Source organism: Paroedura picta, chromosome 9 (assembly GCF_049243985.1).
Source record: "Paroedura picta isolate Pp20150507F chromosome 9, Ppicta_v3.0, whole genome shotgun sequence".
NCBI classification, from domain to species: Eukaryota; Metazoa; Chordata; class Lepidosauria; order Squamata; family Gekkonidae; genus Paroedura; species Paroedura picta.
This window is the reverse complement of record NC_135377.1, coordinates 67,583,015-67,607,140: the sequence shown is the minus strand read 5'-3', so window position 1 is coordinate 67,607,140 and position 24,126 is coordinate 67,583,015. Positions and strand designations below refer to the sequence as shown.

Genomic DNA, 24,126 nt, shown 5'->3' with positions numbered 1-24,126 from the left:
ATAAATTGGCTACGGCTGGGTGGCTCTTTCCACCACAAGAGGATAGTGGTCCAATAGAAGAGTCAGGGAGGGCAAGCAGTATAGCTAGGGCACCAGGTGACTCCAAAGAAAACAGAACAAAGTGCTAACAACAGTGGGATGGTAGCCACCAATGAAAGTAGCCAATCTAAAAAGGAAAGGAAGACCTACATGGCTAGTGTACCCTTGCACAGAGGAACATTGCCTCCTGCCATCTCAGGACCTTCACTGGGACTCTCCCCCAAGTTTCACAGTGGAAGGCAGACTTTCCAGCTCACACGAATCTATCTCTGTCTTTCTGGTGATGGGCACATTTGCCATACTCCTCCCTGGCTTGCCTCCAGAGGTTCCTTTATACCCAAGCTCCCCCTCTTGATCCCGCCTCTTCCTCCCCCACCCTGCCTTCCCATTTGCTGTCTCCCTCGCTTATCTCCACTCTTCCTGTATTCAACACACCTGCCGGAAGCTGGGCTCTTCCTGTGAGCCTGGCTTGTGAGTCAACCTCTTGAGGCCTGGCTCACCAACAGCTGAGAGCCTGATCACCCCAAACTTGAGTGCAGAGACAGAAGAGCTTCCTTGATATTAGGAGGTAACACAACTTCTGGATCACTCAGTTATCCGTATGGATAGATTCTAGTGGGGTAGCCCTGTAGGTCTGACTCTGAAGCAACAGAACAAAGTCTGAGTCACCTTTAAAAACAACAAAGTTTAATTTTAAGTGCAACTTCAGTCATGTGCAAGTAGAAATTTAAACTGCCGATTTAACTTTAAATTATGAGTCTAACAGATGAAAAAGGAAACTGAAAAGGCATTCTGTGAATATGTCTAAGATTTCGAAGACAGAAGACTGTCCAAAATTGGAAATGAACAGCAAAGGTGAATGCATTTTGCAGGTGATGTTGCTGAGCACACACACTGCAGTCCCCAGATTAAATTATTTCAGTGATGCAGGAGCCGCTTTTCCAGCCTCCGAAATCGGGCACTTCCTGCCTACACAGAAGTGCATTGAGGTCTGTTTGCACACGGTATATCTGCTCATGTGACCACATTTGATTTGAACTCAGTTTTGCCCTTACTCTGAAGAACCAGATTGACTACGCTTATCTTTCAAACCTGAAATGGATTCTGCTATCTCTTGGGAAAGCACATCTATATGAAGTCGCGAGGACAAGGCAAATGAGTTTCTGGAAGAAGATATCTCATTAATAAGCAGGTGACATTCAGGTATTCTCCGCCTGCTACAAGCTCTAGTGAAGCAGTGGACTCTCTCAACACCCAGCCCTGAATAAGCAACGGGGCTGGATTAAGTCCACTGGAGTGAAGTTTGTTCCAAGTATGTTCACAGTTGTTAAGAACGCCTTCTGCATCTGCTGCGTCAGATTCCCTTGGAAGATGTTTTGATGGAGAAGGAGACTGCTGGATGTCTTGATGACATGGTTAACAGCGGCAGCCTCTAATCTGAAGAACCAGGTTTGATCCCCCACCCCGTCACATGGACCCAGGGCCAGTTACAGTCCTGTTCGAGCTGTTCTCACAGAGACCTCTCAGCCCCACCTACCTCATAGGGTGTCTGTTGTGGGGAGAGGAAAGGGAAAGCCAATGTAAGCCACTTTGAGACTCCTTCCAGTAGAGAAAAGTGGCATAATAGAACCAACTCTTCTTCTTCTTCAGTGATATCAGGGCTCTCTCAGCCTCACCCACCTCACAGGGTGTCTGTTGGGGGGAGAGGAAAGGGAAGGCGATTGTAAGCTGCTTTGAGACCCCTTTGGGTAGTTAAAAGCGGCATATAAGAACCAACTCTTCTTCTTCTTCAATACTGCAGTGAACATATGTAGAGTCATTGACAGAGCTTTGGCTTCTCTTCTGCTACTAAACCTTGGAAACGGACTGGCCAGATACCAGAATTATGGCCTGCCCGAACAACACTGGATACAAAGACACCTTCCCTACACCAAAGAGCCAGTTTGGTGTAGTGGTTAGGAGTGAGGACTTCTAATCTGGCATGCCAGGTTCGATTCTGCGCTCCCCCACATGCAACCAGCTGGGTGACCTTGGGCTCGCCACAGCACTGATAAAACTGTTCTGACCGAGCAGTGATATCAGGGCTCTCTCAGCCTCACCCACCCCACAGGGTGTCTGTTGTGGGGAGAGGAATGGGAAGGCGACTGTAAGCCGCTTTGAGCCTCCTTCGGGTAGGGAAAAGCAGCATATAAGAACCAACTCTTCTCCTTCTACTGGTGAAGCCCTTGATGCCATGTGCCTGAGTTAGCGCCACTGCCCTGAGGCTGGGCCATCCCTGCTCAAAAGTATAAAATACCATGCATTGCAGCCAAATATGCTGGGGTTTCAAATCGGTGACCTCAGTCTACGTGTTCACATGCTTGGCAATTGCAACCCAAACTGTGCACTTAGCCTTGCACTTCTAGTGATCTGCCACAAGCAGATGGGTCCAAGCAGATGGTGTTTCAAGAATATCTTGAAACTCCCAGACTGTCAAGACACACAGGTTCTTTATTTTCGGCAACTGCTTCCCCCATTCAGGGCAGAGACGACATAACCATAGTAACAGGCTGACTTATCAGGTATAGCCAATGCCTGTCTATTCACAAATCCGCCAAAGAATCCAGATCTGTGCTCAATTACTTCAGACCTTGCACAATAATCCTTTCTCCTCATTCACTGTAACCAGAACATGAAACTTACATTAAAATGCACAAATGTTTACCCAGACAGCGACTCTTGAAATACCTAAGCATATTAACATTCTGATTATAAGCTAATTTAATACCCAGCCATTGGTATTAATAAGCTCAATATGTACCTGGGGGATCTACTTGCTACCGTGTTATGTATATACCTGAATGTCTACAGACTCCTTGAATTAGTTTGGATTCTCTTTTCCCAGTTACATTCTCTTGTTCCATTGTGTTAATGTTTTTTTAAACAGAGTCTGCAGCTCTACATCTAATCATATCCAGCAAACTAAAAATATTCATGCTACAGCTAGAAGAAAAGATAGCGTCAATGAAACATAACGTCATTATCTGATTCTAAATGCAACAAGGCTATAGTAAGGTTGTTCGGGAAAAAGACATTTCTCCTACTCCTATTTAAATCGTGCTAGTCACATACAATGTTTATTTGTTTTGGCTTGTTTTACTTGAAGTCAGGAATTAAAGGCTACAATTTCAGACAATACACGGCTTTAATGACTGTACCAAAATTGACCACAATAAACAGGACTGCACCATCCAAAGCTCACCACTAGGAGGCAGCTTTGCACAGGTCACATTGGGCACCAACCTTTATCCTACATATAAGAAACAGTGAATACAAGGCAGGTAAAACTAATAATTATCCCCCTACTTGCCGTATGGACAAGAGGGGACGTAAGGGGAGGCCAAGGTAATAATTACGCCGAACAGGTCCTCAAACTCTGCAATGGTCGGTTCTTGGGGGGGGGGGGATTACTTAATGGAAAGCAATAAACCCACACAACAGGAAGCCCTACAGAAACTGCTGTGCCAAACAGCAATTTCCCCCCTTGTCAGTTCTGACAGCATCTCAGGGTTAAACTGATAATCTTTTGTCACAGAGGGTTCCATGCAGCAGAGAAGTGCAGAAGGCAAGGGGTGGGTGTAGCCTTCCCCCTGCCAGCTGTTTCCTTTCTTGAAGTCCCATCCCTCTGCCCCTGCTTCGATCTCTCTCCTCCTTTCTCTCATGGTCCAGGCCTGTGTTGACCTTGCAAACCATGCTGCCCCATGGTGGGAAAAGCACCTCGGGGAATGCTGCATGAACAAAAAGATAAAGGGCTGAGCATCTTTGAAACCTGATTTCTCCTCAATTGGAACCTCAAGACAGCTGACCGGAATCAGTTTTTCCTCCCCTGTTTTATCCTCACAACAATCCCCTGTGAGAGAGAGAGAGACTGGGCACAGATTCACCCAGCAAGAGTCCTGAGCAGAGTGAGAATCTGAAAAGTGTGTCTCCAAGATCTTATACCAGGGATTCCCAACCAGGGGCCCATAGACCCCTGGGGGGTCCGTGGGAGCTCTGGAGGGCTCCCCAGCCTTTCCGTTCCTGCCTTGATGGACTCAGCCACAAGCTAGGGACCAGCCACTCCACTGCTCCCCTTTCACCATGAGTGAGTTCTCTTGTGGTTTCTACACCTGGGAATAGGCAGAGCCTACACACTTCCTCCCACCTTAAACCACCTCCTGTCTCCCCCCCCCCCCAGTCTTCCTCAAACCTGCCTGTTAACGCAGGTGGTGATGTCACTTCCGGTAACATGTCACTTCCAGGGGTGTGGCAGGGAGACATGGCCAGTTGACATCACTTCCTGGGCTCCTTGAAGCCTGACAAATTATTTCAAGGGGTCCACCATAATCAAAAGGTTGAAAAAGGCTGTCCTAGACCAAATCTCTTGTTACTGCCCAGGATTTGCCATTGTGCATTTGACATTAACTGTAGCTGCATCACAAGGTGTCACTGGGCTCTCACTCTGGTCCAAGGTGGAGGAATACTGTTAGAGTAGGTGGAGGTTCTTGGCATATAAGCTGAATACTGAATACTCCAGCCAGTGCAGACTGAGGGGAACGTAAAGTATGTAGCATGCTGAAAGGGAAAAAAAACAGATGCAGGAGTGTAACAATCTCAAATGGGGCGCCACAGGTTTAACTCCAGATAACCAGGCTTCATGTCCTTAGGGAAGTGGGTTCTCCGTCACACATAATCAGGCATTAGGATTTCCATTTCAATCCTGTGTATTTATGGCACGGAATGCCCTCGGGGCCTTCGGGGCTTCCCCTCCAGGCCTCCCCAGGAGAAAGGGCATGAATCGGCACTTCTGCTGACCCGACAGCCTGAAGTCAAAAGTGTCAGCTGCATTCATTTTATTAACGTGTGCTTATCCGGCCCTTGCCTCTGTCAAGTGGACTTGGTCTACATGGTGAATTCTAGTAAATTTAACAGCACCATATAAAACAAACAGTGTTCCAAAATGGTACATACAAGGCCGGAGGTGGGGGGTATTTCCTTTGAATCCAAATGCGAATGATTAAAAGCGTTTTGTATATTAAAAATCCCTCTAACATAGAGTTCTAAGTCGATGCTGTAGAATCTGTACTGAGGGAAGAATGCAAACTCTCCTGGGGGTTAGAAAGTTGCACACGTGATTGATATAAACATACAAAACTCCTGCCAAGAGTGCAGCAACATCTTGCAGGCAAAACAGAGTGTGAATCGTTAAAAATTGCAATTGTCTCCTTTGTTTACAAAACCACGGCTTCTTCCTTTTCCCTCCTGCCCCAATAACTGGAACCAGTAAATCTCTGGATTTAATCTTATATCTGTTCACTTTTCCATATATGGTCATATCACCCAATCAATGTTTAACGGATCATAGAATCATAGAATAATAGAGTTGGAAAGGACCTGTTGGGTCATCTAGTCCAACCCCCTGCACCGTGCAGGACACTCACAACCCTATCGCTCATCCACTGTAACCTGCCACCCCCTTGAGCCTTCACAGAATCAGCCTCTCCGTCAGATGGCTATCCAGCCTCTGTTTAAAAATTTCTAAAGATGGAGAATTTACCACCTCCTGAGGAAGCCTGTTCCACTGAGAAACCACTCTAACTGTTAGGAATGCCTTCCTGATGTTGAGATGGAATTTCTTTTGAATTAATTTTATGCCATTGGTTCTGGTCCGTCTCTCTGGGGCAAGAGAGAACAATTCTGCTCCATCCTCCATATGGCACCCTTTTAAGTACTTGAAGATGGTTATCAGATCCCCTCTCAAGTCGTCTCCTCTCTAGGATAAACAGACCAAGCTCCCTCAACATTTCTTCATACGTCTTGGTCTCCAAACCCCTCACCATCTTTGTTGCCCTCCTCTGGACACGTTCCAGTTTGTCCACATCCCTCTTCAATTGGGGTGTCCAAAACTGAACACAGTACTCCAAATAAGGCCGAACCAGAGCAGAGTACAGCAGTAGCATCACCTCCCGTGATCTGGACATGAGACTCCATTTGATACAGCCCAAAATCCCATTTGCCTTTTTAGCCACCGGGTCACACTGTTGACTCGTGTTCAATGTGTGGTCTCCTAAGACTCCTAGATCCTTTTCGCACATGCTACTGCCAAGACAAGTCTCCCCCATCCTTTTTTTAAAAATTTAAAAATTAACTAACTCCCACCCATTTGGGAAACCCCTCCGCGGCCGTCAACCCAGGGGTTTCACGAGCATTCGCTGGCAGGGGTTCATGGGGATTGTAGTCCATAGACATCTGGAGGGCCGCAGTTTGACTACCCCTGGTGTAGACCTTGACTTCTAAGAATTAGGTCAATGGTTTCTCCAAATGACAAAGTATTCTAGAGAAATACATTGACCTAATTACCTTAAGTAGGAGGCCACAGGAAACCACCAAGGAAGGGATGGGCCTCTCTTTACCTCTGCCCTGTCAGTGCCTGATTATACTTAGAGACAGAGCACTTTCTCAGTTCTCCCATCATAAAGCACTGTGACTGCTAGTGTTCTGACTGCTCTTTTCCTACAGGTTTTAGTAGCCAAGAAACATGGTTATCTCCTCACAGTTCCTTATTGATAAACAGCAATGAAAGGGCTCATGACTTGGGTTGAACCTATTATGGACAGTGGAGGGGTCAACCCATAAGTCCCCCCCTGTCCAGTTTCAAATGTCCTCCTTTAACGTTGCCTCATGTTTTCCCTCTGAGGCAAATGACCTTTTCTTTGTGTCATTTGAGGTCAGGAAAATGATGAAGTGGAAAGGGGTTAATTCCTTCAGCTCCCTAGGTGGCTCAGATCTTGATAACCACCCCCCCCCACACACACACACACTGTTTACCCATGTTAAGGATGCTCAGCAAACAGATCTCACAGCTCTCTCATCCGATTTGACCATTAAATACAACTCTCTAGAGGTATCAAAGGGGTTTTGTTTGTTTGTTTAGGGAGGTTCACTTGGGTAAGGTTTCCAAATTCAATGCAAGCAAACCACCGAATATCTTAAAACAGAACGAAAACATCAAGTCCTTCCCTACCCTCTCTCATTAATTCTGAAACCCTCTAAGTTGTTCCTAATTGGTCATAAACACATATCACATTGCTTGGGTTGGAAGAAATTAGATCCTCTAAACTGAATAGTTTTCTCTGGATGCTACCCTTCCTAAGTCTGCTGCAGACATGCAACACTCTTTCCTCAAAAGTCCCAAAGCAATAACAAAGTGATGAGAATACACAAACAGATACAAACGAGTCTATAAAACCGTCAACAAAATTGTAGCTTCATAAGTTCTTGTTTAAACTCTTATTTGGGACTCTCCAGAAATAGTCACATTTCTTCACAGACAACTATAAATATTCTTTTACCACTTTATTATCGATATATATATACTATTAACCACAAATTCTATTTTCCGCCCCCCCCCCCCCCCACAACCGAATAATGACGGATACGCTTCAGTTTTGAAAGCACAGGATGTGGGAGAAAAGGAAATGAAATATCTGGATTTTGATTAGCACATCTTTTGGAGGATAATAACGTGGGCTACGGAACGGGACGGACGAAACAGTACTGGTGTTAGAAAGCAGAGCACCATCTGCCTGCCAGACAGAACTTAGCTGACCTCACAATCTCATAGCCTTTTATGCACTACCCAAACACGGCTATATCTAAACCTGTCAGAGGAAAAGTGCCTCTATTTATTTTTCAAGGCAATCAGAGTACGCCACACAAATCTAATCTATTTTTACAATGTGGTGGAGTTACTAGAATGTCAGCATTCACTATCCAAGTTTTACAATTCCATTCCTTCCCCTCCTCCTCAGCTATACAAGTTATATGCACACACCATATGAACGGCCTTCCACAAATCCATTAAGCTTCAGAGGAACTTCTGGAACCAATTCAGGAGATGTGTCATGCATTGCTTCCTTTCCACAGGAAGTATTTACTGAAATCCTACACCGTGAAAGGTCGCCGTCAAACAAACCACTCATTTTTTAATTTTTAAATTTTTTTTTTAATTTCGCTTTCAGTTGGGTATGCTCAGCGCAGCCAAAAATAATTTGAAGGTCAAGTAACAATCTTAATTTTGATCCATTTGCCAAATAGCTCTCTATTACGCTCGCTAATATTCTGTCCGGAATACTTAACGAGAGATGCATTCCAAGAAAAGCTCCTATTATAGATACCCGCGTCTGCTCCGAGCGTTAAAGCAAGCAAATGGCATACACTAGCTGTGGGCAGTTGTACCTTTGGACGATTCAGTTTTAAATATGAAATCCCGTTTCAAAACAGTTGCCAGTTTGCGGAAAGAGGGCGGGGGGGGGGGGGGAGGACGTATCATTGTGGTCTGCTTTCTTTTAGCTGGATTATTTTACAATGTTACAGAAGTACCACGTCAGAGTTTCCTTGACACCTGATCTATTATACCGCTGAAGCACCTGAGCCTAGATTTTTCTTCTTAACTGCACCAAGCTACACACACACACACCCTCCACAAACAGGCATAGAATAAAACCAGCATTTTAACAAGTACTCCCAACTACCCACAAAAGTGACTCCCGGTTTATACAGGCAATACAAATGGAACCGGATGGGCTTTACGACTTATTTTTAAAACAGTACTGATCAAGCTGAGTAATGCACTTTTTGATGTTATTACCTACAAACAGACTCAATCACCTTACTAGCGTACGGTCTTCAAGGAACAAGGAAAATATAAGAGGAGTCAATAACAAAAAGCTGAAGTTTTAAAAAATAAATTTGGAATGCTTTTTCTGGTCACTTCTAAAATATTTTAAAGAGGGCAACTTGCAAGCCCGTATTTGCTAGTGACTTACATATTCCACGCAAATTCACATTTACACGTGTCAGAAGTCGGTTCCTGTACTAAGCCACTTGGTAGCTAGTAACTATTTCACAGGGCCGTTTTTAGTATGATGACGAGCAGCCAGTGGCTGTTTACGTAATGGTGAATGAATCTCTAGCATGCATTCCATAGTTTATATCCGCAGTGTACACACCGCCCCTCAAAATCTGTAGTTAGGATGGCAAGAGATTTCTGCGTTCAAAATGCAATTTATCCAAGCCAATGTGCTTAAACTTATTTTCACAGCATGGAGAGGGAGAGAACCCTGGTCAATTAATTACTGCCAACAGGAACCCCAGCAAAGTACTTTCTGGAAAAGGAGCTTGTTTCTCTCCCCGCCCCCAGTTCCAAATTGTTTCTCATCTGGCTGCTGAAGAATTATTGTAGCGTTTGGCATTGCCCCCTCCTCGGTCCAGTTACCAATCAACTGCAAAGGTGTTTGTCAAAGCAAGACTGCCTGCTAAAAAAAGATTCTCTTAACTCATTTTAGATCTAACACATCAGGGTTATTTATTCTTCTCTTAATTGTTTAGTTTCAGAGAGAGACGGCCCCTTAAAAAGGTTCTAGGAAATGGATTAATTCCTTATGACCGATGAGGCAGGGACGACTGCTGAGAATCGGAGAGACCACGGATAACAGATGAGCCACGGCTATTCTTGTTCCCGTGGCCAGTCAGAGCTGGCGCAAATGACGGAAGAATTTAAAAAATGACCAGAAGAACTTACCAAAGCAGACAACAAAGCCTTCTTTTGTCACTTCCTCCATTCATGCTTTAAAAAAGACAAAATCTCTCAATGGAACGGCTCTTGGGCTGGCACAACCGCACCGAGACCGTGTTTATTAGCAGGCATCTCCTGCAAAGGGATTTCTAGTTGCACGCCATTCCATCACAACGATACTTTCACCAGGAACAACTAACATCCGCAACCTCTCGCCAAGAGACCGAATAAAATTAAACAAGCATAAGCAAACCTGCAGGTTTAAAGTCTGATCACATGACGGCCAAATCTAGAACGGGTGCTCGGGATAGCTATCACACGGAACTGCATCTTTTAAAAATAAATAAATAAAAATAAATTTTGCGTGACATCCAGCCAAAATATTCTAAACTTCTCCCTCGTGGAGTGAATACACTGCCTCTAAAATGAAAACAAAACATGCAAGGGGAGGGGGGGAGAGGGGGGGAGACAGCCACAATGCAAACAGAGCTTAATTCTCCTCCTCCCGCTGAATCCTAACTCGGCACACATTGGTTTATTCCATTTCTTTAGTCTACAATTAGACAGCAGTAAGACGTAATCTCTCGCAGGCTTAGGAAACGTCGGGATCCTCCCCCGCTATCTCTCCATGGCAACAGTAGCTACAGTAAAGACGGTCCACCTCTTACGCAAGCAAAAAGAATATGAAACACTGCCAAGAGGCCACAAATGCCAGCAGTCAAAACATCACCCTCAACCCCTCCCTGCTTAATTGTCGCCTTAAAGCAACAGCAATGGGTTTTCTTTTTCCATTTCCTGCATACTGGAAACGGCAGACACGGGCCCAGCTGCATCTAGGGGGAGCGGGGCGGGGGGGGGGGGAGGCAGCGGACCAGAGAGACTTGCTGTGTGCTCATTCCAGCTGACCAAAGAGGTTTGCTGATTTCACACTCTTTGGGATAAGGTACGTTCAATGTCCTTTTGCAGCTGGATTTTCCTGTGTGAAGCAGGAAAATCTACCTGCAAACAATGGCTGAAGTGCATTGGAAGTGCATTATCCAACTCGTGTGAAATTAGCCTAAGGGCTCCAACCTCTAAGCGGATAAAACCAGCCCTGAGAGGAAGGATCCTTTCCCCTGCCAGCTTTCAGAAACCCAATTCTTCTCTCCAAAAAAGAAATTTGCTTGACTGCTGGCATTACAAGCAGAATTGATTGTAATCGTTGCACGTGGATATAATTTTAATTTAAAGGACTGTAAAACAGCTAGGTGTTTTATTAAATGGGGGGGGGGGGAGGATTAAGCACGAAAATAGACCCGTTTACTTTTTTTCTTGAGAAATATTATTCTACTGTGCTGCGATGTACTTTTGTCAAGGTATTTTCCCTAGGACTTGGGGCAGACGTAAGAAGGAAAATCCCAATTCATTTTCTAGTGCAATTCAGCGATTACATCAAATTCAGCCTCCAGATACATTAATTAATCCAATAGGCTTCTATGCACGGGTTTGTGCTTATCAGATAGACATGAAGTTTGGATTATTACAAGGGCTTGTTAGCAGACATTAATCAGCCAATTTCTTGGAGCCAGTGTGATGTAGCGGTTAAGAGTGGTGGAGCATCAGGTTTGATTCCTCACTCCTCCTCATCCACATGAAGCAGGCTGGGGGATCTTGGGCTCTCACCCTCACCTACCTCGCTGGGAGCCGGTTGCGTGGAGAGGAAGGGTAGGCAATTGTAAGCGACTTTAAGGCTCCTTTGATGAGTCACTAGTGGGGTACAACAAGCCAGCTCTTCTTCTTTACTGTAAAAGTGAATGGCACTTATCTCGATGGGTAATCTACATTTGATCGGTCAGTTGCTGGCAAACAGTAACCCAATATAAGCCACAAGATGGATAAGGCTAAAGGAATTGGGGGGGGGGGGGGAGAGAGTTAGCACTGGCAGCCTCCAGGAGGCCAATGCAAGCCAGCACAAGGCCTCACTGTGCCTCCCGCCCCCACAATCTTAGTGGAAGATTGAAACACTGAGGTTTCAAAGTGAGAGCTATGATGTCTTGTAATTCAACCTCTCTCAGGTCAATTCCGCACCAGTGGCGCCACTCCAGGCTGCCGCCGGTGCATTGCTGTGCAGCTGCATGCTCCGCGGTGTACTGTGTCCCCAAGGGGAACACATTTCAGAGCCGTATCATCTCTGGCGATGAAGTATATCCCCCCCTGGAGACACAGTAGTGTCAGGAAAGTTCCACCGTGTGGGGGGGGCAGTGTGGGGGGTGTTCCCACTTTCCTGCAAAAATAGAAAAACAATACCCTGGTCCGCCCTGCAGCACCATGAATCTGTCCAGGGTATTTTTTGTCCCCTGCAGGCCTCCATAGGGTCCCGCGGTACCAAAAGGGAATGCTGAAGAGTATGTGTTCCCTTAGCGCAGGGCTTCTGGAGCCCAATTCGCACCAGGCCCGGGAGGGCAGCAGCCTGATGGCAGCACCATGTGGATACAGGAATTAGCCCCGGGTCCATTTACCGCCCATGTGGAATCGGCCTCAGAGGCACATGAGGCGTGGATATGCAGGAGGATCTTTTTTTGTGGTGGCCCCCACCACAAAATGTGGTACGATTTTTGGCACCAATTGAAAACACACCTCTTCACCCAGTCATTGGATATATAGCCTCTTCTCTGTCTTATCCTGCCTGGGTATATGTGGAGGGTTATGTTTTAATGCACTTTAGATTATTTGATTTGTATTGTTGTGAACTGCCCTGGAACCATCAGCTGGTGGTGCAGGATACAAATATATATTTGTGAAACAGCCCGGGGGGTGGAACGTGTCCAGCTGTCCGAGATGGAATAGGGCCAATCAGGGTGCAGCCAGCAACAGGAACCCTCATTCCCTCCTATTGCTTCTGCTGTGAGGAAGGCAGGGAAAGATACAGAGAGAGCTGCCCCCAAGCTGCTGACAGGGACACAGAGAGAGCCGCCACTGCTGCGACGGAGGCAGAGAGAGACAGACAGAGAGAGCGGCAACAAACTGCACACCAGCCCTCCTTCCCTCCTTCAAACCAGCTGCTGGGAGGTGCAGGAAGAGGGATAAAAAGACACAGGGAGAGATCTGTACCTCCCAGTGTCCCCTGGGTCCTAATGCCAATTGCATTCCTGCTTGCAATAGGCTTTCTTGTTAGTTACTATATAAATTAATAAATATATTAGCGTTGTCTGCTGTTGTATTTCCCGGTGCCCACTGGTTTCTCCTGCAAAGCTCTCTTACTTAAGGATAAGAGCCAAGCCTGGGTTTTCACTGCTTTCCCAAAGCAACAAATGCTTCCAAAGAGTCCATGAGGCATTCACACGGTGTCGGCAAATATGACCAGCCTGAAAGAAGCTGCCTCCATGGTGAAACATCCCATTATTTTGTGACTCAACCCAGCCCCCCATGATAGCCATTCATGGGGCACCCAATATCTCTTCACAAAACTTCAATACTATCCAATGGTTGGGCACACCTGGCCTGACTCAATATATAGTAGGTTCAGCGCATTCATGCTCTGAGAGCCAGTTTGGTGTAGCGGTTAAGAGCTGTGACCACTAATCTGGAGAATCAGGTTTAATTCCCAATTCCTCTTCCACATGGTGACCTTGGGCCAGTCTGAATCCCAGCTGTGTGACCTTGGGCCAATCAGTTTTCTCAGAGCTCTCTCAGCCCCGCCTAGGTAACAGGGTGTCTGTTGTAGGAAGAGGACGGCAAGGCGATTGTAAGTCACTTTGAGACTCCTTTGGGTAGTAAAACATGGGGCACAAAAAACAGCTCTTCTTCGTCCACTGCTCTGGAAAGCACAGTGTGTGTAGCCTAGGTGGCTCTTTCCCCATGAGAATAATGTGCCATTGTTGGAGACACAGACTAGGAAGCCAAGTTAACATGACTATCCCCATATCTACATTCATACATTATAAAGTGGGGTGGGGTGGAGCTATGTGAGACCAGAAACTGTGCCACTCCCATAATTGGGAAACATACCTCAGCCTGTCCTCTTCATCCATTAAAATTCCTTGATAGTTCCCACCTCTCCCTCTTCAGCCTCAACATGCGTGAACTAGACTTGAGAGCAGCAACTGCAAGACTATGCAGATTTTCAAGAGGAATGAGCATACAATCAAAAATCAAAGTAGCCAAGAACCACCATTCTGTCCAGGGCCCAGGTTCAATCCTGAGGGTACATCTTCCTGTGCAAATCATGACAGCTCCACAGCCAGCTTGGCGTAGTGGTTAGGAATGTGGACTTCTAATCTGGTGAGCCAGGTGTGATTCCCCACTCCTCCACATGTAGGCAGCTGGGTGACCTTGGGCTTACCACAGCCCTGATAAAGCTGTTCTGACCGAGCAGCAATATCAGTGCACTCTCAGCCTCACCCACCCCCACAGGGTGTCTGCTGTGGGGAGAGGAAAGGGAAGGTGATTGTAAACCGCTTTGAGACTCCTTTCGGTAGAGAAAAGTGGAATATAAGAACCAACTCCTCCAGTAATCTCAGGGCGCTCTCAGCCTCATCTACCTCACAGGGTGTCTGTTGTGGGGAGAGGAAAGGAAAGGAGAATGTAGGCCACTTTGAGACTCCTGGTAGAGAAAAGCAGCATATTAGAACCAACTCTTCTTCTTCAGTAATCTCAGGGCTCTCTCAACCTCACCCACCTCACAGGGTGTCTATTGTGGGGAGAGGAAAGGGAAGGCCATTGTAAGCCGCTTTGAGGCTCCTTCTGGTAGAGAAAAGTGGCATATAAGAACCAACTCTTCTTATTATTATTATCCATCTGAAATTATTATTATGTATCATTGGGAGCTTCACGTTTTATGATTCTTACATATATGCCACCAACCAGGACTTGTGATATTGTACTATTGTGATATTGTACTATTAAATGTGTGCATAGTATTTATTTTGCCATTGAAGAAGACCGTCTGGGTTGAAATAGGTTTGGCCTATGGACATACCACGTGAAACCATTAACGCTGTCTTAATGTTGTTTTTAATTTTCTTGATGTGCGCTTAATAAATATTTGTATTTTAATATGTATTTGCTGCTCAACTGTCACAGCAGGAAACAGAAAGACCGTCCAGATGGGACTGCTTCCTTAGTCTCTCTCATCAACTCCAACTGCACCATGCAGTCTTGAAAAATTCACAGGGAAGTCAAGCCTCAGTCCCATTAAGGGGTTGTAAAAAATGACAGCCGCTAATTATTTTGCAGGTACGCTAAGTGGAACAGCTAAAATATTCATAGCAAATCATATAGCATCTTGTCAGAATTTGTTCAAGTCGAGGCCTCGGAAAATGACAGGGCAAGTTATTTTAAATATGTACAATGACATCTCTCCTGCTCTCTTTATAAGAAGTTCTTAAAGTTCCTTGGACACATTGCATCTGGCTACAGATGCACAGAGCACTTATAACTGTGGGGAAAGCCTGCAGAGGAGATGCAGAAATGGAACTACATGAACGTGCTTAAAGGGACGCGTTTCCAGAACTCTTGTGAGTTTTAGAAAAAGAATATTCATATTACTAGAATCCAGGTGGTGAGACTTGTTCTCCTAAATGCTGAGCTCCACATTTCTCAATTACCCCAGGTAATACAGGAGCTAAAAGGAATTTAATAGGTGTGGGGGGGGGGGGAGGTTGGGGGGGAGCACTGAGAGATTTTAAAAGCAAATAGTTTGCAATGAAGGCCAACAAATAAACTGATAGATGCTATTAACAGGGACCATGTAAAGTTGAATGGAGTGCCTCTTTCATTCCTGCAGTGGCGCCCTGTGTGCAAAATGCTCCCACGGGGTGGAGGTGGGGGTGGGGTTGGGGGGTGTTCATGCTTCCCAGGAGATCAGCACTCTTAGTCATGCCACACTGAGTCAGAATAGACGACACAACATGCCTGGACGTGTGGAGGGGGGGGGGGCTGTATCCAGTGTGTTAGCCAACTAAATTATGGATGAATTCACCAAGACTTGGGAGCATCCATTTCAATGGTGCATGTACAGAACAGATTATGATTGATTCAGGTCAAATTCATTGGTAACCACCTAGTCCCTTGGAAAGTATTTAATGGCCAAACACAGTCTTCAACAACTTGGGAAGATTTTTGAACTTTCCTAAAGAAAATTTCATGAACAAAACCAAACACGCTATCAAATGATACATATTTATTTCTATAAATTATATAATTTATTATATTACATATATTTATTATATAAATATATATGGAATACACATGGCTTCAAACTTGTATTTTCATAATTATAAGAAATTGCCTGCATAATCATGGCAAATTTAAATAGGAATCTAGAAAACCACTGCAAGAGGCATTTTTTTCAACATACGTATACTTCATACTTTCATTTCTTTCAATTAGGTACTATTCTTGCCTCATCTGCAGTCTAAATTATGATGACTTTTACTTTGCAAATCCAATTTTCCTTTTTTTGCTTCCTCTCTCCTGCTGCGCTGCCTGAACAGAGATGTAAAATGTCCATACATTTTGAAGATATGGGGGGGGTCCCCCCTCTGAAAAAACAGAAATTTGGGCGAGGAATTGAAATATATATGGTACTACTTACTTTTCAACCCTAAACTTCATTAATTACTTTGATCACATAAAAGGCATCACATAATTTAGGCAGCATATCAAATAGTACTATTGGGAACAATTTCAAAGTATAAATTCCTTAATTTTCAGAAAGAAGTCTAAAATCTCAAAGGGTACTGCTGGACTCTTTCCCACACACTATGACAGCAGTCCTAAACAGGTCTTCCTCAAAGTAAATCACATGTTCTTCAGCAGGACTTGCTCCCAGGAATGTGTTCTTAGGATTGCAGGCTAGGTGTACTGCTGTTTATTAGTGTTCTATTGTTATTTTTGAGAGCCAGTTTCATGTAGTGGTTAGGAGTGCGCACTTCTAATCTGGCATGCTGGGTTCGATTCTGCACTCCTCCACATGCAGCCAGCTGGGTGACTTTGGGCTCGCCACGACACTGAAAAAACTGTTCTGACCCAGCAGTGATATCAGGGCTCTCTCAGCCTCACCTCCCTCACAGGGTGTCTGTTGTGGGAGAAGGGAAGGGAAGGTGATTGTAAGCCACTTTGAGCCTCCTTTGGGTAGGGAAAACCAGCATATAAGAACCAAATCTTCTTCTTCTTCCTCTTCTTCTTATTTATGGTGACTTGACTTTTTCTGCACTGTTCCTGTATGTTTCAAGTGAACCATGCTGAGCCTCAGGGGAGGACGGTATATAAACGTAATTAATTAATTAGTTAATAAGAGCTGTGAGCCTCTACTCAGACCGGTGATGCCTAGTCAAGCCATCCAATACCATTCTGTTTATATGATGATTTTATACCAGGATATCAAAACATTTCCTATGCAGCTTCTTCAGAGATTGGCTTGAAATGATTCACAGAATAACAGATAAAATCATAAAAACTGTTCTTCCACCTCACTTTAATCCCAACAATAAAATCAAATCAGGATCTAAAGTCACCTCAGAGTGCCTAACTCAAAATTACTGATCTTTCTTGTAAGTAAAGGCTGCCATATGGAGGATGGAGCAGAGTTGTAGTCTCTTGCCCCGGAGGGATGGACCAGATCCAATGGGGTGAAATTAATTCAAAAGAAATTCCGTCTCAACATCCAGAAGAAGTTCCTGACAGTTAGAGCGGTTTCTCAGTGGAACAGGCTTCCTCAGGAGGTGGTAAATTCTCCATCTTTAGAAATTTTTAAACAGAGGCTGGATAGCCATCTGACAAAGAGGCTGATTCTGTGAAGGTTCAAGGGGGTGGCAGGTTAGAGTGGATGAGTGATAGGGATGTGAGTGTCCTGCACAGTGCGGGGGGTTGGACTAGATGACTCATGAGGTCCCTTCCAACTCTATGATTCTATGATTCAACCGTACAATAGAAACCTCTCTCTTCTTCAGCACAAACTTTGGTAACCTAGTCTTCCTTCCTTTCTGATTATCTCTCATTTTCTATTACCACATGTCACCAAAAACTACATACTCTGCAGTATCTATGTATGCAACCACACAACAAAAAGTTTCTACGTACTTCCTCCAGCATCAGATACCATCGCCACCACTCTCCAGTTTATTCATAGTACTTTTGTACTGAATTTTGTGGAAACTGCAGAAATTAGGACAGCGGTTAAGAGTGGCGGCTTCTAATCTGGCAACCTGGGTTTGATTCCCTACTCCTCCCCATGCAGCCAGCTGGATGATCTTGGACCAGTCACAGTCCTGATAGAGCTGTTCTCACAGAGCAGTCTCTCTCAGAGCTCTCTCAGCCACATCTACCTCACAGGGGGAGGGGAAGAGGAAAGGAATGCAACTGTAAGCTAGAACAGATTTTGCGTCCAATAGCACTTTTAAGAGCAAAAAAAATTTATTCAAGGTATGAGATTTCATGTGCATACACAAAAGCTCAGACCTTGAATAAAGCTTTGGTCTTAAAGGTGCCACTGGACTCAAATTCTGTTGTGGCTGCTGCAGACCAACACAGCTGTGCAACTAAAAGAAAATTACACTTTTGTTGATTTCCTTCCTGCATTATTTTTTTTAAGAAAATTTTATAACCAGGTTTTAGTTTTATCCTTTACTTAAGAGCAGGAAAAAGATAGAGGGACGGGGGAGAGAGAGCTCTTCAGAATATTATTTATGCCTTTGTTAAAAGAATCCTCTGTTTTTCCAAAGAAACCAAAAGCTCATAAGAAACGACAGCACCATTTCCAGCTATTGATTTTCAATTTACTATATGCAATGCACAGCTGTTGAAATTTTACGACGTTGTGGCGCTGTTTAACTACTCAAGATGTCACACTTCACTAATTTGGAAAGCATTTATGTACCATACCTGGAGTCCTTTTGGTACAAGAGGTTAGTTCCTCTGGCTGTTTATTAGGAAAAACCAGCGTACACTCAGGACATTTCTAAAACATGAGCAACAAAATAAGCTTAGAAGAGAGGGGAAAATGTGTTGTACTTGCTTCAACTTCAAAAAAGAGAGAGTGTCAGCCACTACTGTTTATGAGATCAGCCTTCCCCACTCCCAACTGTATTTGCCCATTTCACTGAACTATTATGGTGCAGGAGAGGAAAAGAAGATCTGTTAAGTTTTAAAGCTAGAAACCATTTGGCAATGCAAACAGATTCACAAAGGCAGCCCTCTGTGAATGGGTGGCTGCCCTTACCAAACACACGTCTGATAACCAGTTTCAAAAACTGCTCTTCAACCGGTTTAAAAAGGTTTCTAGAACGACAGTTTTTAGCCCATTCAAGCCAGCATCCCCTTGTCCCTTTCTTGCAACAAGAGATCCAAACGCTTTTTTTTTCACAATATGTTCACTGTTTTCCTCCTCAAGGAGGGGGAAAAAAAGAAAATGGTACTCATCACACTTGTTTCAGCGGCATAACGCCATGCTCCCCCCCCCCCCCAGGATATACAGACAAGGCGGCCTTTTAAATGTCAAAAGAAAAAAAAGCGACCAAGCAAATTTGAGATCTCTTACAAAGCTGACATCTCAAAGTGTGGATTCCAGAGCATCCTTTTATTTCAGAGCATATTTGAATCTCAAATAACGCGAGATTGAGTGCTTAGGATACCTTTGTTTCTTAGACTTTTAAAGTTTGCCCTTGCCTTCCTCTTTCAAAACTTACTCTATTTTCTGGAGTCCCCCAGCTCTGTTCTGACTGTCCATTTCAAAGGTTCAGAGATCCTTGTTCACAGTGTCCATGAAGCATACAAGTATCTGTCAACAAGATAGTCACTGTAACGCTGGTATAAGCAGTTTAAGCCAGATCCATCTCCCTGCTACAAAAACCTATATTCTTTCTGCATCCCCTATTTGTCGAACTACACTGGAGTGGCAGGCAGATTTAATTGAGGATGCAGTCACCCCTTCTGCACTAATGATGAACATTGTGGGGCATTTCCAGAGAATTTGGGTCTACTTAGTCTTAGCTCGAGACTACCCACCTATGTCAGGTGCCTTCCCCTCCCTGGAACTTCATATACCTTCTCCAGGAACTCCTTCAACTCCCTAGGAACTCCTTCAACTTTGATATCCGCAGGAATAGCCTGTATTTTATATGGCCAAGCTAGAAAAATTGAAGGAGACATGTTGGTTTGTTTCATCACATATTTGCCTGTTGAATATAAAGCCAGGGGAGTAGGGTATTTGTGGTTAAAATCAAAACAGGTGCAGAGACGAGGAGAAATGAAACCTCCCTTACCATACCTTCCAGAAGTCTACTGCTACTGTTTTGGCTATGTGTTTTTCTACCAAAGATAACTTCCAGTACTGGGTGGAGGAACTGAGGAGGGGAGTCCAGGTGCCCTGAGTGCAGAGGTATTGTGGGACAGCAGAAGCAAGAGTCAGTTACCCTCACCTGTTCATTCCTATTTATATGAAAATAACCATTGGTTACTTACTGAAAAGGGTCCTCCTCTGAGGACAGGAAGAGATATTGATTGAGTGGTGGGAATCACCCAATCAAGATGTTCTCCTGACACAGGGAGAATGACCACTGATTACTCACCGAAAAAGGTCCTTCTCCTCTCAATCAAGATGTCTTCCTGACTCGAGGGAGAACCAAAACCAATGCAGGAAAACTAGAATGCTGGGACAACCAACAAAATTGATGGCAATAGATCCAGCAGAGACAAAAGGAAATACTTCTTTACCAAATAAGTCAGTTAAGTGGTATTCTCTTACATGAGCACAGATGTTGTGATGGTTTTAACAGGGCATCTGATTCCAGGAAGATAGGCCCTATCAATGGCTGAGTCATGGTGAGTAATGGAACAACCATACAAAGAAAGCAAAATGAGGTATTGGGGTAGGCCTTGGCCTCTAGGCCCTGTTTGTTGGTTCTCTTCGCTTGGCTGCTGGGTGAAACAGGATGCTGTACTGGATGGATCACTGATCTGATCCAGCAGGGTTCTTCTTATGTTCTTATTATTTCTAACAGTTATTTTCTTGTTGGCATAACTTTTCCTTTGGAAAGTAACTGATGTGTGTAATAATTCTGACACAGCTCTGAAGACTAAGAGCAAATTTTTCCACAAACGATACCAAATGCTTGGTTCTTACAGTGAAAAAAAAAACTTTTTTTGCTTTGCAATTCCCCCAAGTATTAAAGAAATACTGACTGCATATAAATTTGTTCTTGATTTTCCTATTCGGGGCTGTGTCAATGCTTCCTTTTAAAATGAAAATTTAAAAAGAAAATTGTATTAGGAAGATTATTATTTTTATACCGGTAGCAAGCCAAGACCCATTTCAAATGTCAGGTTACCCTTGAAGGAATCAACAAATAACAATCAAGATGTAGCTTTAAAAAATGACTTTTGTTTCAGACAACTACTTAAGTCCCTAGATCCTCTGCAAATTAAAAAAAATATGTTTCTATAAGGAGACGGGAGAAAATATTGACACCAGGGGTAGTCAAACTGCGGCCCTCCAGATGTCCATGGACTACAATTCCCCTGAGCTCCTGCCAGCGTTCGCTGGCAGAGGCTCGTGGGAATTGTAGTCCATGGATATCTGGAGGGCCACAGTTTGACTACCCCTGATTTACTCTATCGCAAGCTTATGTTTGCTTTTACTGTTTCTCAGATTGACAGATTTACAGTAGCCCTAATATGGACTAAGGACTAACATAAAACAAACTACCATTATCCCAATGGGACTGCATTCTAAATTATGACGTTGACCCTGGTATTTGCTTGTTATGAAATACTGTCGGAGTAGAACTAAAAGAATCAAATACCTCTGCCTTAAGTACACAAATCCTTTTCGCAAGCAATTTTATCACTGTGGTGGGTTAGGCAGAATTTATTGACACCCAGATTTCCTCATCTAGAAGAATAAATATAATCGAGCATTTAAAGAAAACTATTCCTGTTGTTCACCACCTGGGAGGAAGGGAGGGGTGTAAAACATCCTCTTGAGCGCCAGCATGATGTAGTACAGGGGTAGTCAAACTGCAGCCCTCCAGATGTCCATGGACTACAATTCCCAGAATTCTGGGAATTGTAGTCCATGGACATCTGGAGGGCCGCAGTTTGACTACCCCTGATGTAGTGGTTAAGAGGAGGAATGGAAGGCAGAAACTCTCTAATCTGGAGAACTGGTTTGATTCCCCTCTCCTCTTCCACGTGGAACCAGCTGGGTGACCTTGAGCCAATCACAGGTCTTGCAGAGCTCTCTCAGCCCCACCTATTTCACAGGGAGTCTGTTGTGGGAAAGAAAAGGTGCTCTGGGAAGTGAAAAACCAGCTCTTCTTCGTTTATATCCATGTAGATTAAATTGCCTTGCCTTTAAGGAAAGCAGGGCAACAATACATATCCTAGTTTATTCTCAGGTATCATGCATCCCAAACAAAGGCAGACTGCCAGATTTACTAGACATTCATTTTATTTATGCTGTTGAGTTTACATCAACCAAAAGGGGAGCGGGATACTGTGGGTATGCAAATATCTTCAATTGTCCATTACCATGATGATGATCAACAATGAAAACAACATTCACTGTGGTTTAGCAGATAAGCATAATGTACAGAAAGAGAGAGGAAGAGAAAAATGTTACTGCCTGGTAAAATGTCATATGAAACTACTCAGAGCATAGAAGAAATATTATCAGAGGCAATTTTAAGTCATAAATTTACATAACAAAGTTAATGTTATTGAGTATTTTTTCCTAACAAAATATGAACACTACCTATACACTTTCAATTTTATTTGCATCTTGCTTTTAAAATTATATACCCTACTTTCCCCCCCCCCACCTGTGACCCTAAGCAGCTTACAAGATTGCTTCCATCTCTTACATTTTATCCTCCTAAAGCTACCACCTTGTCAAGAGGGTGAGACTAAGAGCAACTGGCCCAAGACTACCCAGGGAGCTTCCATGGCAGAATACTGAGTCGTAGGTCTCCCAGATTTTAATCTAATATCCTTACAATTTCATCATGCTAATGCCCTGACCTGGATATAGCCAAGCACATGTGATCCCATCAGATTTCAAAAGCTAAGCAGGGCCAGCCAACCTTGGCTAGTATTTTGGATGGGAAACCTCCAAGGATTTTGTCAGCAGTTCCTCCAAGGAACACTAGAAGTCATTACACTGAGACAGGAAATGGCCAACCACCTTTGAACATCCCTTGCTTGGCTGCCAGACAATCCTTGGATCACCTGGCTACATACCATATATGATAAATAAAATAATAAATAAACAACCATGCTTGCTTTTCTATGCCATACCGCAATACCATATTTTTCCGAACGATAGCATATTCTTGCCCCCTGTATTATCCACAACTAAATTATTACTAAATCTAGCATCCATGCCTGCAAGATTCAGCAGAAAAAGTATTTCTGCAGCTTCTTGACAACTACTTTTGTAGCTCTTGCATTTATTTAAAATTTTACAGTGAACAGTACTATATGACCAAACTTATGGTCCATCTATTTCAACAATGTAAATCTGATCAATTACTATGACCCCGTTGATGAGTTGCTAAGATGCAAACAAGTTATTAATCATAGCACTGAATTTGCAATTGATGGCTAATATTTGCCTTCAGTCACTTTAGGTCACCTCTCTCTTATGAATTCATCTGCATTTAACCAAAACCCCTGTGGGATCCCTTTCTACATTATTCCTGTCATCTCCCATGTGCACTCCCCTTTATGAAGTGAACTACCTACCTAATTGTCAGGAGTTGAGCATTGCCATACATATTTATTTTATCAGACAGGTGCCTGTTTTCAAATACTGAGACTTCTGTTCATTAACACCCAGTGAATCATCAACCTCAAAGCTATTCTTCATTAATTCAAGTAACATAGTAAAACCAATTAAATCATTTGTGAAAGTTACCTTTTTCTTGATCTGTCACTGCTTATTAAGTCATTAAGTTTTACATACAACTTCTGACAAACCAAAGATTAGAAGCAGGCCCATTTATAGGTTGAAACTTGAAATAAATATAAAGATATAATCTTTAGAAAAGCTGTTCAACCCACATTTTATCAGATGTGTCTTCATACCTCTTGTTTATCTGATAAACTCACCCAAAAGCCAGTGCTGGGTTTACTTGTCTTTTCCTTTCATTTTACAATTATTCTTTAATACATTTCTATCCTTAAAAGATTCAGATTACATTATATAATCCCCGGTAATCAATATCTAAGTGAATGTTTTCTACACGTACCACTAATTTTTCTTCCTAGAGCGTATCTGACTGTTTCATAGATGCAGCAGTTAATAGAAACACAGACTCTACAGAGCTAAGGTGCTTTGCCAAATTCCTACGATGATGGAAAATACAGACTTATACTTAAAATATACCCCAGGAAGGCTACAAACACTTGAGGCTTTAGCATTCTTCAACAGTTTCTGAAGACCCAACAAATAACCATGTTGTCTTTTGTAAAAAGGAGTTCTCAAACTATAAACTGTCTTCACAGACCACTAGATC

At 43.6% G+C, this 24,126-nt stretch overlaps 1 protein-coding gene across 8 annotated transcripts in view; it reads right to left on the bottom strand.

The window, feature by feature from the left end:
- Nucleotides 1-24,126, bottom strand: part of HIVEP1 (HIVEP zinc finger 1) — a 102,597-nt gene that overhangs the window by 46,735 nt on the left and 31,736 nt on the right. The window contains exon 1 of one of the 8 annotated variants that reach the window (XM_077353214.1): nt 9,641-10,042. The exons of the other annotated variants lie outside the window; for them this stretch is intronic. Within the exon in view, the coding sequence (XP_077209329.1) occupies nt 9,641-9,680 (40 nt within the window). The 5' untranslated portion in view covers nt 9,681-10,042. Of the gene's footprint in view, nt 1-9,640; nt 10,043-24,126 lie in introns of those variants that run through there. 8 annotated transcript variants of the gene reach the window in all.